This window comes from Pseudophryne corroboree, chromosome 8 (genome assembly GCF_028390025.1).
Source record: "Pseudophryne corroboree isolate aPseCor3 chromosome 8, aPseCor3.hap2, whole genome shotgun sequence".
Taxonomy (NCBI): Eukaryota; Metazoa; Chordata; class Amphibia; order Anura; family Myobatrachidae; genus Pseudophryne; species Pseudophryne corroboree.
In genome coordinates, this window is record NC_086451.1 from 427,219,491 (window position 1) to 427,238,845 (window position 19,355).

The following is a 19,355-nucleotide window of genomic DNA, read 5'->3' on the forward strand; positions in this document are numbered from 1 at the left end:
AAATACGACGCCCAACAGAGGCAGTCTCGAAACCAAAAGTATGAAAACGGTAAAACTTTGTGAAAGTATGGACTGACGACCAGGTCGCCGCCCTGCACAGCTGCTCAACAGATGTACCAGATTCAGAATGGGTCGAAACGAACCGTCCGGTTTGTCCACGAGAAAAAGACCCGAGTAAAAACCCCGACCCCTCTGTTGAGAGGGAACCGGAAAGATTACTCCATTTTGTAAGAGGGTTGCTGTTGCCTGAAGAAGAGCTTGACGTCTGGAGGGATTGTCCGGGAGAGGGGTGAGGAACAGCCGGTATGGAACGGTTTCTTCGAGATCCAACATATATCCTCTGGATATGACCCCCATTACCCACCGATCTGGTATCGACAGGAGCCACACTTCCCTGAACTGAAGTAACCGAGTCCCAACCTTCATCGATCCCTCCGGAAGACCTGAAACGTCATGCATCAGGCTTGTCGGCAGGTCTGCGAGTAGCCTGAGATCCTCTACCTCTGAATGACCCTCTTCGTGGAAATCTGGAGAAAGCACGAAAGGAATGGAAATTACCTCTGCCCTGCGTACAAAAGGACCGAAACCTTGTAGGTTTCGGTTTGTGAGGCGCAGATGGAAGAAAGGGGCTCTTTCCTCCTGTAGTGTCTGAAATAATCTTCTTTAACTCCGACCCAAAAAGAAACTCCCCTTCAAAAGGGAACTGCCGTCAAGGTCTGCTTTGAGTCCGAATCAGCATTCCAAACCCTAAGCCAAAGAGACCGTCTTGCTGACACGGTCAAGGCAGAAACACGGGACTGTAGCGCAACATAAGCTAACAAGGCCTCACCCACATAAGTAAGAGCCTCCGAAATATGTTCTTCTAATTGAATGGCTTCCGACGGATCGTCCGATTGCATTCCAGATACGACCTGTGCAAGCCATTCATCCACGGCCTTAAGGACCAAGGCTCCCGCAAGAATTGGACGTAGAGAGACACCTGATAAAGAAAACAGATTTTAGTATTGCTTCTATCTTCCTATATGTAGGGTCTTTTAAAGTCACGGACTGCACAGAAGGAATAACCGTAGCTTTTGCCAAATGTGAAATAGGAGCATCTACCTTTGGGGCTGTTTCCCAAAATTTTGTATCTTCCTCCGTAAACGGATATAGAAATTTTAATTTCTTAGGAGCCTGGAAACGAGAATCCGGTTTAAGCCAGGGTTCTTTTAAAATATCCGCAAAGTGAGAGTAAGAAGGGAAGGCAGTAACCGGTCTTTTCTGTCGTTTGAAAAAGGCAGAGGAAGTCTCCGCCACTGCCGCGTCCTGAATATTAAGAGTCTGACGAATAGCTTCTATCAGCAATCTAACACCGGAGCTAATAGATAGCTCCTCGTCTTCCCAAGCCGAAACTTCGTCCCCTTCAGGATCTACCTCCCCCTTCTCCAATGGAGATGTCAGAGAATCCAACTCCTCCCCTGGAAATGTTATAGCGGGTAACGGTTGTGGTCGTTTAGTAGCAGTGGAACTGCTGGCAGAGTTTACAAACTTATTTAAAGAATTAGTTAAATCAGTAGGACACTTGCCCATATTCTGGGCCCACAGAGGCTCCACCTGAGTTTGAGCAGATTCAGCCTCCGATCTAGACTAACGCAAATCCGAAATGGCATCCACCATGTTCTTGGCCCATGGGGGCATAGACTGATCTGTGGAACCTCCCTGCTGATCCGCCACTGATGCACCAGAGCACGAAGTACAGAGGGTACCCGCGTCAGCACTACACTTAGCCAGCTTTGAGCCACACTGTGAACAGGAAAAATAAACTACTGAGGCCGTTTTGCCCTTTGTAGCTTTGTCCGGTTTACTGGCCATACTTTATTCTATTTTTATTTATTTTCAATATTTAAGAGCACTAAAAATGCACTATAAATCCCCTATAAAGGTGACCCAGCAGTTATCCCCCGATTCTAGTGACCCCAAGAAGGCTGACTGCTATCCCCCCACCAGGGCTAGTCCACAATATACTTGCAGTTAGTTGTGCGTTTCTAATGAAAACTTCCCCCAGAAAATAGCGGTATCTGTGTGTGCTTGAGTAGCACAGCGTCCCCCAGTCTGCAGCCGGAGAAGATGGCGCCCCGGAGCCCTCAGGAAGCTGCAGAGCAGGGCGGGAAACCGTCCCTGCAAGAATGACGTAACCGCCGTGGCTGCTCCCTGGGAGATTACCGAAACCGGAAGTTCAGGCCTGCCGCGCGCAGCTACATACAGCGGCTGTCGCGGTCAGAAACTACAACGCGTGTTGGTCCCAGGGAGTGCATATCACTCTCCCGGACCCCGCTCAGTAACTGCAGCAATTGTGTCCCCACAACACCACCGCTCACCCTCACTGTGGTGAGGCTGGCAGGGGAGGGGGGGGGGGGAGGAGGGAGTAGGAGGGGGGGGGTCGATCACACAAACAAGCAAAATAACAATAGAGGGGACAGCCCAATACTGTCAGTGACAGATTGTGGCTGTCCTGTACCTTATCCCTGCCGCATCCAGCATCCCGAAGAGAAGAATGGGGCCCCAGTGACCAAAGTGTGGTGACCTCCAGCGGCAGCTCAGAGTGGGAACACTAAACCCATTCCAGTAGCACCAGGGACTAGGTACTTTTGAGAACAAAATTTAAGAAGAAAAAAAAAAAATCTAAGGAGAAAGAAACACTGTATCTGTACTCCACAGGCACAAAACTAAAACTGAATTGATGGCTGGGCAGGAAGGAGATGGGAGGGGTTAGAGGGGGGAGGAGGCAGTTTGTTTGATAGATTCTGTGCCAAACTCCACTACCACACACCTCTAACCCACAGGTAACGGCGCAGCAACCCCCAGATGGATGACAGAGAAATATGATTTTAAATACCTACCGGTAAATCTTTTCTCGTAGTCCATAGGGGATATTGGGAACACAATTAGTACGATGGGGTATAGACTGGTCCAAAGGAGCCAGTGAACTTTAAATTTCTTCAACTGGGTGTGCTGGCTCCTCCCCTCTATGCTCCCTCCTACAGGCAGTTATAGGTAAACAGTGCCCGAAGGAGAAAAGGACATACCGGACAAAAGGAAACATGACGAGAAGTTTGGTGAGATTTTCACACCAGCACACCATAACATAACCTGGCCAGCAACAGTAAAACAGCAACAGCTGAACAGGAAACACAGAACAGAGAACCTGCAGAAGTCACCGCACAGAGGCGGGCGCCCAATATCTCTTATGGACTACGAGAAAAGGATTTGCCGATAGGTATTTAAAATCCTTTTTTCTCTAGCATCCATAAGGGATATTGGGGACAGAATTAGTATGATGGGGATGTCCCAAAAGCTTCTGGAACGGGTGGGAATGTGCGGAGACTGCTGTAGCACCGCCTGCCCAAACTGGGTATGCTCTTTGGCCAGGGTATCATATTTGAAGAATTTCACACAAAAAAAAAAAAAAAAAAAAAAAAATGTTCTTCCCCTACACCAGGTAGCCGCTCGGCATAGTTGCAAGGTCGAGACTCCACGGGCAGCCACCCAGGTAGAGCCCACTGACCTTGTAGAGTGGGCCTTCAGAGACTGAGGAACAGGTAAGGCTGCCGAAACACAGGCCTGTTGGATAGTAAGCCTAATCAAACGAGCAATGGACTGCTTTGAAGCAAGACAACCCTTTTTCTGTGCATCATAAAGCACGAATAAAGAATCCGTCTTTTTGATCCGAGCTGTGCGCCTGTCATAGATCTTCAAGGCTCGTACAGCATCCAGACTCCGGAGAAGCCGAAGCATCAGAACAGGATGGAACCACAATAGGTTGATTCAGGTGGAACGCGAAGACAACCTTCGGCAGGAACTGCTGTCTAGTCCGGAACTCCGCTCTGTCCTCGTAAAAGACCAAGTATGGACGTTTACACGATAAGGCCCCAAATTCTAAGACGCGTCTAGCAGACGCCAGGGCCAACAACATCACTGTCTTCCATGTGAGGTAATGGTCTTCTACCATCATCAGGGGCTCAAACCAGGAGGACTGTAGAAATTTCAACACTACATCCAAAGCCAAGGGTGCCGTAGGCGGTACAAAGGGATGTTGTATGTGAACTTCTGGCAACACAGCCAATTTCTTCTGAAAGAAAATGGAGAGCTCTGAAATCTGGACCTTAACGGAACCAGACGTAAGCCTTTATCCACACCAGCCTGCAGGAAATTTAGGAAACGTCCCAAGTGAAACTCCACAGGCGGATACGTGCGTTCCTCGCACCAAGAGACATATCTCCTCCAGATACAGTATGATGATAATGTTTTGACGTCACAGGTTTTCTTGCTTGCACCATAGTGGCAATGACCTTTTTGGAGAACCCTTTGTGAGCTAAAATATTCCGCTCAACTTCCATGCTGTCAAACAAAGCCGCCGTAAGTCCGGGTAGACGAATGGTCCTTGCTTGGGAAGATCCTTTTTTAGCGGCAGAGGCCAAGTGTCTTCCATGGACATGTCCAGAAGAGTTGCGAACCACGCCCTTCGGGGCCAATCTAGCGCAATCAGGATTGCTTGGACTCTGATGTCTGATCCGTTGGAGCATCCCTGGGATCAAAGGAATCGGAGGAAATAGGTAGACCAGCCGGTAAAGCCAACGCAACATCAGCGCATCCACTGCATTCACCGGAGGGTCCCTGGTTCGCAAGCAGTAGCAGCGAAGCTTCTTGTTGAGGCGAGATGCTATCATGTCGATCTGCGTGTAACCCCATCTGTCGACAATCTGATGAAACACCCGAGGATGTAATCCCCACTCCACCGTGTGGAGGTTGTGGCGACTCAGGAAGTCTGCTTCCCAGTTGTCCACTCCTGGAATGAAAATTGCGGACAGTGTTCTTGCATATCTTTCCGCCCAGAGAAGTATTTTTTACACTTCTCGCATGCAGGCCCTGCTTTTTGTCCCTCCTTGTCGACTTGATGTACGCCACAGCCGTGGCGTTGTCCGACTGAACCTGGATTGCTAGATCCCGGAGCAGAGGGGAGGCCGGAATCAGAGCATTGTAGATAGTCCCAGTATGTTGATCGGAAGTAGGGCCTCTTGGGCAGACCACCTGCCCTGGAACTGCGCCTCCTGGATGACAGCTGCCCATCTGCTAAGGCACATATCCATCGTTAGGAGGAACCAATCCTGAATCCTGAAACGTCGACCTTCCCGCAAGTTGGAAGGCTGTAACCACCACAGGAATTAAATCCTGACCTGGGGTGACAGCTAACTCATTCGGTGCATCTGAAGATATGAACCGGACCACTTGTTCAGGATGTCCAATTGGAAGGGTCTGGCATGGAACCTGCCGAACTGTATCGCCTTGTATGAGGCCACCATTTTCCCCAACAATGTCATGCAAAGATGAATGGAAACTCGAGCGGGTCGGAGAACCATGCGAACCATCTCTTGAAGTGTTCTCACTGTGTCCTCTGGGAGGAACACTCTCTGAGCTACAGTATCCAGTATCATACCCAGAAACAGGACCCTTTGAGACGGTTTCAGTTGAGACTTCTGTAGATTGAGGATCCACCCGTGGTGAGACAGACGTTGGATAGTGTGATCTATATGGAGCAGTAGAAGCTCCCTGGAACTTGCTTTTATCAGTAGATCATCCAGGTAAGGGACAATGCTGATCCCCTGGACTCTGAGCTTGAATATCATTTCCGCCATCACCTTTGTGAACACCCTTGGAGCTGTAGACAGGCCAAAGGGCAACGCCTGAAACTGGTAGTGATCGTTCAGTAGGGCGAACCGTAGATAGGCATGATGAGGATGCCAAATCGGGATATGGAGGTAGGCGTCCTTGATATCCAGGGACACGAGGAATCCAGGCCCGCGATCACCGCTCTCAAATATTCCATCTTTAATGTGAAAACTTTCAGGTAAGGATTCAAGGACTTCAGATTCAATATGGGTCTCAGAGCCGTCTGATTTTGGCACTACAAACAGACTGGAGTAGTAACCTTGTCCTCGCTGTAGCAGGGGTACTGGAACAATGACCTGGGACTGGACCAACTAGTCGATGGCCAGTAGTCGCGTAACACGCATATTTCCCAAAACTGCCAAGCCTGATTTGAAAAATCGTTGGGAAGGAGCACCGTCGAACTCCAGCTTGTAACCCTGAGAGATAAGGTCCCTTACACAGGCATCTTGGCAGGAACCTGCCCAGATGTGGCTGTAGTGACGTAACAGAGCTTCCACCACGAGATCCTCTCGGGGTGGGTGGGCACAGTCATGCCGAAGTCTTTGTGGAAGCTGAACTGGTGCTCTGTTCCTGAGAGCCGGCAATGGCTGGTTTCTTAGGCTTACCTCTGGAGCCTCTAGCTGCACTGGAGGCACCCCGGGCCCTAGATCGAAATCTGGAGGACCAAAAGGATTGAGTAGATGGTCCCGGGTAGGTACGCCTAGCAGGCGGAACCCCTGAAGGGAGAAACGTGGATTTCCCAGCAGTAGCTTTGGAGATCCATGCGTCAAATTCACCTACGAAGAGCCATTCCACATTACGTTTGGAATCAGCGTCTGCAATCCATTGACGCAACCATATGGCTCTGCGTGCAGACACAGCCATAGCAGTGGTTCTAGCATTTATATTGGCAATCTCTTTAAGGGAGTCACAGAGGACTCTTGCCGTGTCCTGAATGTGTTTCAGGAAAGTTATAGTAGTAACCAAGGTCATATCACCCAAAAGACCCTCCTGAATCTGAGTAGCCCATGTATGAATGGCATGTGTCATCAAGCAACCAATGACCGGCCTTTGAGCTACACCTGCAGCAGTGTATATAGATTTTAGCGTGGTCTCTATTTTCCTATCCCCCGGGTCCTTTACCATAAAAGAGCCCGGAGCAGGTAGCACCACCTTTTTAGAAAGGCGAGAGACAGAGACGTCTACTGCTGGAGATTCTTCCCAGAATTTCCTGCCTTCAGGGGCAAATGGGAAAGTATTTAAAAACATTTTGGACACCTGATATTTTTTATATGGATTTTTCCAGACTAATTTAAATAATTCATCCAATTCTTTTTAATCAGGAAAGGTGACTGAGTTTGTCCTGTGGGAGGAAAAATGACTGCTGATTATTAGCGTCCTCCAGGGGGAGCTTTAACACATCCCGTATAGCTAATATAAGGGGTTCTATACCCTGTGTAGGAGGTGGAATCCCCACTAATGGGGTCCCCATCATCCCCATCCACCTGTACATCATCATCAGAATCTGATAGGATTGCAGGTAAAGCACATTTTTGTGCACCTGTAGACAGCGGGGGATGATCAGCCTTGGCAGTTAGGCTAGCCACTGCTTGTTGCAGTTCTTGTGTATTATTTGCATTGGCAGTGAGCTGAGATGACATATCCTACATCACAGTTTTATAGCCATCAGCCAGAAAAGCTCTGGACTCTCCCTCATGTTGTTATCAGCATTTTGTGATGACTGACTACACTGCTCACATGATATGGAGCCAGATGAAATAGGGGAGAATCTGGCATTACATACACTGCATAACTTCTGTTTCACCATAATGAAATACAGACAATATACACATACAATACAGACTGAATACAATACAAGCCTGCCCTATTGCATGTGGGAGGAGACACAGAAGAGAGGACCCCAGCACACCCAAAACTGCACAGCCTCAGTGAGACTGTCAGCGTTTTATGTAGTATAATAAAACAGTGATACCGCTGTACAGATAATTTGTAAACTGTGCAATAATAACGGCTCTCCTCCTATACACCCGGTACCAGCGTTCAGGCGACTGTTTTGAGGAGCTGTATGAGGCTGCTGCTCGCTTATGCAGAGGAAGATGCCAAAATGCAGCTGAGCCCACTCTGCTGTAGCTCCACCCCCGGCGCCGGAGCTACTGTAAGATTTTTATACTGGCAATGTCTCCACAGGCTGTGTAGCCTCACATAAATGCTTGGTACAACATACCTCCCGCCAGTCTCACGCAGGGGCCCCCCGCGGGACCCCCAGGAGGGAACCGTACGCCTCACCCACGCATCTGCTGCACAATGAACTGGGGGCCCCCCGGTTTGTACTCACCACGGCGATCACCTCCAGGCTCTGTTAGAGGTGTGCGGCAAGCTGCAGCTGCGACAGCTAAGGCGCAGTGCCCCGCTGAACAAACAGCCCCTCAGCGGAGAAGCGGCTCAGCACCTCACGAGGCCGGTGACCGTTTTCCCCCCTAACTCCCATGGCGCAGGTATACTGTTGCCCAAACGGCATACCAAAACAAACCAAAGTTTGAAATGAAATTGAAGAAAAAAAATACTCTGGAGCTGCAGAGTGTGCATCCTCTCCTGAGGGCACTTTTTTCTAAAGGCTGTAGGAGGGGGCATAGAGGGGAGGAGACAGCACACAGAGTTGAAGAAATTTAAAGTGCACTGGCTCCTTTGGACCAATCTATACCCCATCGTACTAATTCTGTCCCCAATATCCCTTATGGATGCTAGAGAAAACACATTTTAAGACCTACACTGGCCTCTTCATATGTACAAGAGAATATTCCATTACACTGTATATAAACCTACCGTATGTTTCCTGTTCGGTCTCCGGAGGCTATGTGACGCCCATCATGTCGAATTTTCACCACACGTACTCCACTTTTTGAGTCTTTGGGCTCAGGCTTTTCAACTGTGCCAGAGGTGTCCTTTAGGTATAGCATATTGTCATTGACATAAATCACTTTATGCAATTCCTTGAGGGAAAAAACAAACAAAAACAAATCAAAAGTAGAACAGCACAAGATATTTTATTATATCTATTCTCGCTCTCTAGAGATAATAGGATTTTAGTACCTACTGGTAAATCCTTTTCTCGTAGTCCATAAGGGATACTGGGGATCACTTAGTACGATGGGATATAGATGGGGTCCAAAGCAGCCGATACACTTTACACTTTTTCCACTGGGTGTGCTGGCTCCATCACTCTATGCCCCCCTCCTGCAGCCAGTCTAGGTAAAACTGTGCCCGAAGGAGAATGGACGTACTTGAGAGAAGGAACCTAACAATAACGAGTGGTGAGATTCACACACCACAAAATAAACCGACCAGCAACGGCTGGTAACAAAACAGCAACAGCTGAACAGGTAAACCTTTGTAGTAGAAAAACCTGCAGAAAAGGCCACGCACTGAGGCGGGCGCCCAGTATCCCTTATGGACTACGAGAAAATAAGAATTTACTCACCGGTAATTTTATTTCTCGTAGTCCGTAGTGGATGCTGGGAACTCCGTAAGGACCATGGGGAATAGCGGCTCCACAGGAGTCTGGGCACAACTAAAAGAAAGCTTTTAGACTACCTGGTGTGCACTGGCTCCTCCCACTATGACCCTCCTCCAAGCCTCAGTTAGGATACTGTGCCCGGAAGAGCTGACACAATAAGGAAGGATTTTGAATCCCGGGTAAGACTCATACCAGCCACACCAATCACACCGTATAACTCGTGATACCATATCCAGTTAACAGTATGAAATTTAACTGAGCCTCTCAACAGATGGCTCATAACAATAACCCTTTAGTGAACAATAACTACGTACAAGTATTGCAGACAATCCGCACTTGGGACGGGCGCCCAGCATCCACTACGGACTACGAGAAATAGAATTACCGGTGAGTAAATTCTTATTTTCTCTGACGTCCTAGTGGATGCTGGGAACTCCGTAAGGACCATGGGGATTATACCAAAGCTCCCAAACGGGCGGGAGAGTGCGGATAACTCTGCAGCACCGAATGAGAGAACTCAAGGTCCTCCTCAGCCAGGGTATCAAATTTGTAGAATTTTGCAATCGTGTTTGCCCCTGACCAAGTAGCAGCTCGGCAAAGTTGTAAAGCCGAGACCTCTCGGGCAGCCGCCCAAGATGAGCCCACCTTCCTTGTAGAATGGGCTTTTACTGATTTAGGATGCGGCAGTCCAGCCGCAGAATGCGCCAGCTGAATTGTGCTACAAATCCAGCGAGCAATAGTCTGCTTAGAAGCAGGAGCACCCAGTTTGTTGGGTGCATACAGGATAAATAGCGAGTCAGTTTTCCTGACTCCAGCCGTCCTGGAAACAAATTTTCAAGGCCCTGACAACGTCCAGTAACTTGGAATCCTCCAAGTCGCTAGTAACCGCAGGCACTACAATAGGTTGGTTCAAGTGAAAAGCAGATACCACCTTAGGGAGAAACTGGGGACGAGTCCTCAATTCTGCCCTATCCATATGGAAAATCAGATAAGGGCTTTTAAATGACAAAGCCGCCAATTCTGATACACGCCTGGCCGAAGCCAAGGCCAATAACATGACCACTTTCCACATGAGATATTTTAGATCCACGGTCTTTAGTGGCTCAAACCAATGTGATTTTAGGAAATTCAACACCACGTTGAGATCCCAGGGTGCCACTGGAGGCACAAAGGGGGGCTGAATATGCAGCACTCCTTTTACAAATGTCTGAACTTCAGGTAGTGAAGCTAGTTCTTTTTGGAAGAAAATCGACAGAGCCGATATCTGTACCTTAATGGAGCCTAATTTTAGGCCCATAGTCACTCCTGCCTGTAGGAAGTGCAGAAATCGACCCAGCTGAAATTCCTCTGTTGGGGCCTTATTGGCCTCACACCAAGCAACATATTTCCGCCATATGCGGTGATAATGTTTTACCTTTACATCTTTCCTGGCTTTAATCAGCGTAGGAATGACATCCTCCGGAATGCCCTTTTCCTTTAGGATCCGGCGTTCAACCGCCATGCCTTCAAACGCAGCCGCGGTAAGTCTTGGAACAGACAGGGCCCCTGCTGCAGCAGGTCCTGTCTGAGCGGCAGAGGCCATGGGTCCTCTGAGATCATCTCTTGAAGTTCCGGGTACCAAGCTCTTCTTGGCCAATCCGGAACCACGAGTATTGTTCTTACTCCTCGTTTTCTTATTATTCTCAGTACCTTTGGTATGAGAGGCAGAGGAGGGAACACAAACTGACTGGTACACCCACAGTGTCACTAGAGCGTCCACCGCTATCGCCTGAGGGTCCCTTGACCTGGCGCAATATCTCTCCAGTTTTTTGTTTAGGCGGGACGCCATCATGTCCACCTGTGGCCGTTCCCAACGATTTACAATCAGTGTGAAGACTTCTGGATGAAGTCCCCACTCTCCCGGGTGGAGGTCCTGCCTGCTGAGGAAGTCTGCTTCCCAGTTGTCCACTCCCGGAATGAACACTGCTGACAGTGCTAACACGTGATTTTCCGCCCATCGGAGAAACCTTGTGGCTTCTGCCATTGCCGTCCTGCTTCTTGTGCCGCCCTGTCGGTTTACATGGGCGACCGCCGTGATGTTGTCTGACTGGATCAGTACCGGCTGGTGTAGAAGCAAGGGTTTTGCCTGACTTAGGGCATTGTAAATGGCCCTTAGTTCTAGAATATTTATGTGTAGGGAAGTCTCGTGACTCGACCATAGTCCTTGGAAGTTTCTTCCCTGAGTGACTGCCCCCCAGCCTCGAAGGCTGGCATCCGTGGTCACCAGGACCCAGTCCTGTATGCCGAATCTGCGGCCCTCTAGAAGATGAGCACTCTGCAGCCACCACAGCAGAGACACCCTGGTTCTTGGAGACAGGGTTATTAGCCGATGCATCTGAAGATGCGATCCGGACCATTGGTCCAACAGGTCCCACTGAAAGATTCTGGCATGGAACCTGCCGAAAGGAATTGCTTCGTAAGAAGCCACCATCTTTCCCAGGACTCGCGTGCAGTGATGCACCGACACCTGTTTTGGTTTCAGGAGGTCTCTGACTAGAGATGACAGCTCCTTGGCTTTCTCCTCCGGGAGAAACACTTTTTTCTGGACTGTGTCCAGAATCATTCCCAGGAACAGTAGACGTGTCGTCGGAACCAGCTGTGACTTTGGAATATTCAGAATCCAACCGTGCTGGTGTAGCACCTCCTGAGATAGTGCTACTCCTACCAACAACTGCTCCCTGGATCTCGCCTTTATTAGGAGATCGTCCAAGTACGGGATAATTAAAACTCCCTTTTTTCGAAGGAGTATCATCATTTCCGCCATTACCTTGGTAAACACCCTCGGTGCCGTGGACAGTCCAAACGGCAGCGTCTGGAATTGGTAATGGCAATTTTGTACCGCAAATCTGAGGTACTCCTGGTGAGGATGATAAATGGGGACATGCAGGTAAGCATCCTTGATGTCCAGGGATACCATGTAATCCCCCTCGTCCAGGCTTGCAATAACCGCCCTGAGCGATTCCATCTTGAACTTGAACTTTTTTATGTATGTGTTCAAGGATTTCAAATTTAAAATGGGTCTCACCGAACCGTCCGGTTTCGGTACCACAAACAGTGTGGAATAGTAACCCCATCCTTGTTGAAGTAGGGGCACCTTGACTATCACCTGCTGAGAATACAGCTTGTGAATTGCCTCTAGCACAGCCTCCCTGCCTGAGGGAGTTGTCGGCAAGGCAGATTTGAGGAAACGGCGGGGGGGTGACGCCTCGAATTCCAGCTTGTACCCCTGAGATACTACTTGCAAGATCCAGGGATCCACCTGTGAGCAAGCCCACTGATCGCTGAAATTTTTGAGGCGGCCCCCCACCGTAGCTGACTCCGCCTGTGAAGCCCCACCGTCATGCGGTGGACTTGGAAGAAGCGGGGGAGGACTTTTGCTCCTGGGAACCTGCTGTTTGTTGCAGCCTTTTTCCCCTACCTCTGGACAGAAAGGACCCGCCTTTTCCTCGCCTGTTTCTCTGGGTCCGAAAGGACTGTACCTGATAAAACGGCGCTTTTTTAGGCTGTGAGGGAACCTGGGGTAAAAATGCTGACTTCCCAGCTGTCGCTGTGGAAACTAGGTCCGAGAGACCATCCCCGAATAACTCCTCACCCTTATAAGGCAAAACTTCCATGTGCCTTTTGGAATCTGCATCCCCTGTCCACTGCCGAGTCCATAAGCCTCTCCTAGCAGAAATGGACAATGCACTTATTTTAGATGCCAGCCGGCAGATCTCCCTCTGTGCATCTCTCATGTATAAGACTGAGTCTTTTATATGCTCTATGGCTAGGAGAATAGTGTCCCTGTCTAGGGTGTCAATATTTTCTGACAGGGAATCTGACCATGCAGCGGCAGCACTGCACATCCATGCTGACGCAATAGCTGGTCTAAGTATAATGCCTGAGTGTGTATATACAGACTTCAGGATCGCCTCCTGCTTTCTATCCGCAGGCTCCTTTAGGGCGGCCGTATCCGGAGACGGAAGTGCCACCTTTTTAGACAAACGTGTGAGCGCTTTATCCACCCTAGGAGGTGTTTCCCAACGTGCCCTATCCTCTGGCGGGAAAGGGAACGCCATTAGCAATTTTTTAGGGATTACCAATCTTTTATCGGGGAAAGCCCACGCTTCTTCACACACTTCATTTAATTCTTCAGATGGGGGAAAAACTACGGGTAGTTTGTTCTCCCCAAACATAATACCCTTTTTAGTGGTACCTGGGTTTATATCCGAAATGTGTAATACCTCCTTCATTGCCTCAATCATGCAAAGAATGGCCCTAGTGGACATTAGATTAGACTCATAGTCGTCGACACTGGTATCAGTATCCGTGTCGACATCTGCGTCTGCCATCTGAGGTAGCGGGCGTTTTAGAGCCCCTGATGGCCTTTGAGACACCTGGGCAGGCACGAGCTGAGAAGCCGGCTGTCCCGCATTTGGCATGTCGTCAAATTTTTTGTGTAAGGAGTCGACACTTGCACGTAATTCCTTCCATAAAACCATCCACTCAGGTGTCTGCCCCGCAGGGGGTGACATCACTTCTATAGGCATCTGCTCCGCCTCCACATAATTTTCCTCATCAAACATGTCGACACAGCCGTACCGACACACACCGGGAATGCTCTAACAGAGGACAGGACCCCACAGAAGCCCTTTGGGGAGACAGAGAGAGAGTATGCCAGCACACACCAGAGCGCTATATAATGCAGGGACTAACTGAATTATGTCCCCTATAGCTGCTATAATATTTACTGCGCCTAAATTTAGTGCCCCCCCCCCTCTCTTTTTTACCCTTTTCTGTAGTGTAGACTGCAGGGGAGAGCCAGGGAGCTTCCTTCCAGCGGAGCTGTGAGGGAGAAATGGCGCCAGTGTGCTGAGGGAAATAGCTCCGCCCCTTTTTCGCTGACTTTTCTCCCGCTTTTTTAAGGATTCTGGCAGGGGTAATTATCACATATATAGCCTCTGGGGCTATATATTGTGATTGTTTGGCCAGCCAAGGTGTTTTTATTGCTGCTCAGGGCGCCGCTCAGGGCGCCGCCCCCCCCCCCCCCCAGCGCCCTGCACCCTCAGTGACCGGAGTATGAAGTGTGTATGAGGAGCAATGGCGCACAGCTGCAGTGCTGTGCGCTACCTTGGTGAAGACAGAAGTCTTCATGCCGCCGATTTTCCGGACTTCTTGCTTCTGGCTCTGTAAGGTGGACGGCGGCGCGGCTCCGGGACCGAACATCAAGGCCAGTTCCATGCGGTCGATCCATCTGGAGCTAATGGTGTCCAGTAGCCTAAGAAGCCCAAGCTAGCTGCAAGCAGGTAGGTTCGCTTCTTCTCCCCTTAGTCCCTCGTTGCAGTGAGCCTGTTGCCAGCAGGTCTCACTGTAAAATAAAAAACCTAAAATATACTTTCTTTCTAAAAGCTCAGGAGAGCCCCTAGTGTGCATCCAGCTCGGCCGGGCACAAAAATCTAACTGAGGCTTGGAGGAGGGTCATAGTGGGAGGAGCCAGTGCACACCAGGTAGTCTAAAAGCTTTCTTTTAGTTGTGCCCAGACTCCTGCGGAGCCGCTATTCCCCATGGTCCTTACGGAGTTTCCAGCATCCACTAGGACGTCAGAGAAAAAGGAGTTGCCGGTAGGTACTAAAAACTGTTTTCTCTAGCATCCATAAGGGATACTGGGGTTCATTTAGTACAATAGGGACGTTCCAAAGCTTCCAGAACGTTCGGGAATGTGCGTAGACGTCTGCAGCACCACCTGCCCAAACTGGGTATCCTCTATGGCCAGGGTATCAAACTCGTAGAACTTAACAAAAGTATTCTTCCCCGACCAGGTAGCAACTCGGCATAATTGCAAGGCCGAGACTCCACGGGCAGCCGCCCAGGAAGACTCCACCAATCTTGTAGAGTGGGCCTTCAGAGACTGAGGAACAGCCAAGGCTGCCGACATAGGCCTGTTGGATAGTAAGCCTTAGCCAACGAGCAATGGACTGCTTAGAAGCAGGGCAACCCTTTTTCTGCGCATCATAGAGCACAAACAAGGAATCCGTCTTTCTGATCCGAGCCATCCTCTTGACGTAGATCTTCAAGGATCGCACAGCATCCGATGCCTCCGGAGGAGCAAAAGCTCCAGAACTAGACGGGACCACAATAGGTTGGTTCAAATGGAATGCAGAAACAACTTTCGGCAGGAACTGCTGCCTAGTCCCGAGCTCTGCTCTATTTCCATAAAAGTCCAAGTATGGACTTTTACATGATAAGGCCCCCAATTCTGAGACACGCCTAGCAGAAGCCAAGGCCAGCAACATTACCATCTTCCACGTAAGGTACTTTTGTCTTCCACCGTCATCAACGGTTCAAACCAGGAGGACTGCAGAAACTTCAATACCAAATCCCAGGGTGCCATTGGTGGCACAAAGGGAGGCTGTATGTGAAGTACCCCTTACAAGAAGATCTGAACTTCTGGCAACATTGCCAACTTCTTCTGGAAGAAAATAGAGAGATGAAATCTGAACTTTAAGTGAGCCCAGATGCAGGCCCATATCCACTCCAAGCAAATATAGTGGTGGATGCTTAATTAGCTTAATGATATCATTCAAGTGCTTGAAAAGGAGGGGTATTTCCCCCAGCACCCTGAATGATAGCAGTAACCAGATTTAAATCCCATACAATATCTTAGAATTCAGAGATCTCGGTTACATATATCAGCGCAAATGTATGTGTAAGCCCCCAAGCTGCGTCAAGGACTCTCTGTATATACACTGCTCAAAAAAATAAAGAGAACACCAAAAAATAACATCCTAGATCTGAATGAATGAAATATTCTTATTAAATACTTTGTTCTTTACATAGTTGAATGTGCTGACAACAAAATCACACAAAAATTATCAATGGAAATCAAATTTATTAACCCATGGAGGTCTGGATTTGGAGTCACACTCAAAATTAAAGTGGAAAAACACACTACAGGCTGATCCAACTTTGATGTAATGTTCTTAAAACAAGTCAAAATGAGGCTCAGTAGTGTGTGTGGCCTCCACGTGCCTGTATGACCTCTCTACAATGCCTGGGCATGCTCCTGATGAGGTGGCGGATGGTCTCCTGAGGGATCTCCTCCCAGACCTGGACTAATGCATCCGCCAACTCCTGGACAGTCTGTGGTGCAACGTGGCGTTGGTGGATGGAGCGAGACATGATGTCCCAGATGTGCTCAATTGGATTCAGGTCTGGGAAACGGGCGGGCCAGTCCATAGCATCAATGCCTTCGTCTTGCAGGAACTGCTGACACACTCCAGCCACATGTGGTCTAGCATTGTCTTGCATTAGTAGGAACCCAGGGCCAACCGCACCAGCATATTGTCTCATAAGGGGTCTGAGGATCTCATCTCGGTACCTAATGGCAGTCAGGCTACCTCTGGCGAGCACATGGAGGGCTGTGCGGCCCCCCAAAGAAATGCCACCCCACACCATTACTGACCCACTGCCAAACCGGTCATGCTGGAGGATGTTGCAGGCAGCAGAACATTCTCCTTGGCGTCTCCAGACTCTGTCACATGTGCTCAGTGAGAACCTGCTTTCATCTGTGAAGAGCACAGGGCGCCAGTGGCGAATTTGCCAATCTTGGTGTTCTCTGACAAATGCCAAACGTCCTGCACGGTGTTGGGCTGTAAGCACAACCCCCACCTGTGGACGTCCGGTCCTCATAGAGTCTGTTTCTGATCGTTTGAGTAGACACATGCACATTTGTGGCTTGCTGGAGGTCATTTTGCAGGGCTCTGGCAGTGCTCCTCCTGTTCCTCCTTGCACAAAGGCGGAGGTAGCTGTCCTGCTGCTGGGTTGTTGCCCTCCTACGGCCTCCTCCACGTCTCCTGATGTACTGGCCAGTCTCCTGGTAGTGCCTCCGTGCTCTGGACACTACGCTGACAGACACCGCAAACCTTCTTGCCACAGGTCGCATTGATGTGCCATCCTGGATGAGCTGCACTACCTGAGCCACTTGTGTGGGTTGTAGACTCCATCTCATGCTACCACTAGTGTGAAAGCACCGCCAGCTTTCAAAAGTGACCAAAACATCAGCCAGAAAGCATAGGAGCTGAGAAGTGGTCTGTGGTCACCACCTGCAGAACAACTCCTTTATTGGGGGTGTCTTGCTAATTGCCTATGATTTCCACCTGTTGTCTATTCCATTTGCACAACAGCATGTGAAATTGATTGTCAATCAGTGTTGCTTCCTAAGTGGACAGTTTGATTTCACAGAAGTGTGATTGACTTGGAGTTACATTGTGTTGTTTAAGTGTTCCCTTTATTTTTTTGAGCAGTGTATATTGGGGGTCCCTAGCACCATATCCACTCCAGCCTGGAGGAAACGCAAGTAGCATCTCTGAGACACATCTCCTCCAGATATTATGGTAGTGCTTTGACATCACAGGCTTCCTGGCCTGAACCATGGTTGCAATAACCTTCTTGGAAAGGCCCTTGTGAGCTAGGAAGTTCCGCTCAACCTCCAAGACATCAAATGAAGTCGCTGTAAGTCCAGGTAGACGAACGGTCCTTGTTGCAGAAGATCTTTTCTCAATGGCAGATGCCAAGGGTCTGCGACGGACACGTCCAGAAGATCCGCATACCATGCCCTCCGAGGCCAAACGGGGTCTGGACCCCTTGATTCCTGATTCGCTTTAGCACCCTTGGGAGCAAAGGAATCGGAGTAAACAGGTAGACCAGACGGTAAGGCCAAGGGGACGTCAGCACATCTATTGCCCTCGCCCGAGCAATACCAGTGAAGCTTCCTGTTGAGTTGAGAAGCCATCATGTCTATCTGTGGGCAGCCCCACAGGTCGATGATCTGTTGAAACACCTGTTGGTGGAGACCCCACTCTCCCGGGTGGAGATCATGACGACTCAGGAAGACCGCTTCCCAGTTGTTCATCCCCGGAATGAAGATGGCGGACATTGCTCTTGCATTTCTTTCTGCCCAGAGGAGTATCTTTGGTACTTCTCACATGCAGGCTCTGCTTTTTGTCAATCCTTTTCGATTTATGTAAGCCACGGCCGTGGCGTTGTCCGACTGAACTTGGATCGCCCGATCTCTGAACAGAGGAGAGGCCTGAAGCAGAGCATTGTAGATCGCCCGAAGTTCCAGAACGTTGATCGGAAGTAGGGCTTCGTGGGCTGACCACCTGCCCTGGAACTGAGCCCCTTGGGTGACAGCTCCCCATCCCCTCAGACTCGCATCTTTCCTGAGTAGGATCCAATCCTAAATCACGAAACTCCAACCTTCCAGTAAGTTTGAGGACTGCAACCACCACAGGAGGGAAATCCTGGCCTGAGGTGATAACCGTATAATCAGATACATCTGTAGGTACGATCCAGACCACTTGCTTAGGAGATCCAATTGAAATGTTCTGGCATGGAACCTTCCGTACTGGATTGACTCGTATGAGGCTTCCATCTATCCCAACAATCGTATGCAAATATCCGAGTATGGATATCCGAGTCGGCCTTAGGACCGCTCTGACCATTTCCTTGCTTTGTCCTCTGGGAGGAATACTTTCTGAGCTACTGTGTCCAGAAACATTCCCAGGAACAGGAGCTGCTGAGTAGGCTCCAGGTGGGACTTCTGCAAATTCAGAATCCACCCATGTTGTGACAGAAGCTGAACAGTGAAGATTATACTGAACAATAGAAGCTCCCGGGATCTCGCTTTTATCAAGAAATCGTCCAGGAAAGAGACGAAGTTCCCCCCCTGGACTCGGAGCTGGAACATCATTTACACCATTACCTTTGTGAAGACCCTCGGAGCTGTGGACAGTCCGAAGGGTAGCGCCCGGAACTGGTAGTGATTGTTCCTAGGGTTGCCAGATCATCCCTTTAATCCTGGAGAACTGTGATTTACACAGGTTTTGTAGCGGATTAAAACCAGGTGGAAAAAGCAGGCTTGAATTTAATCAGCCACAGAACCTTTATTATTCATAGGTCTCCAGGATTAAAGGGATAAGGTGGCAACCCTAATTGATCCCCAGGGCAAGCGTGGTGAGGTGGCCATATTGGAATATGAAGATAAGCGTCCTTTATATCCAGCGCGACCAGGAACTCCTGTTCTTCCAGACCCGCAATCACTGCTCGCAAGGATTCC

General features: G+C 49.4%; 1 protein-coding gene across 1 annotated transcript in view; it reads right to left on the reverse strand.

Annotated features, from left to right (window-relative positions):
* Window positions 1–19,355, reverse strand: part of WDR62 (WD repeat domain 62) — a 313,350-nt gene that overhangs the window by 276,872 nt on the left and 17,123 nt on the right. The window contains exon 11 of the mRNA XM_063937983.1: window positions 8,530–8,696. Coding sequence (XP_063794053.1) covers window positions 8,530–8,696 — 167 coding nt within the window. The remainder of the gene's footprint in view (window positions 1–8,529; window positions 8,697–19,355) is intronic.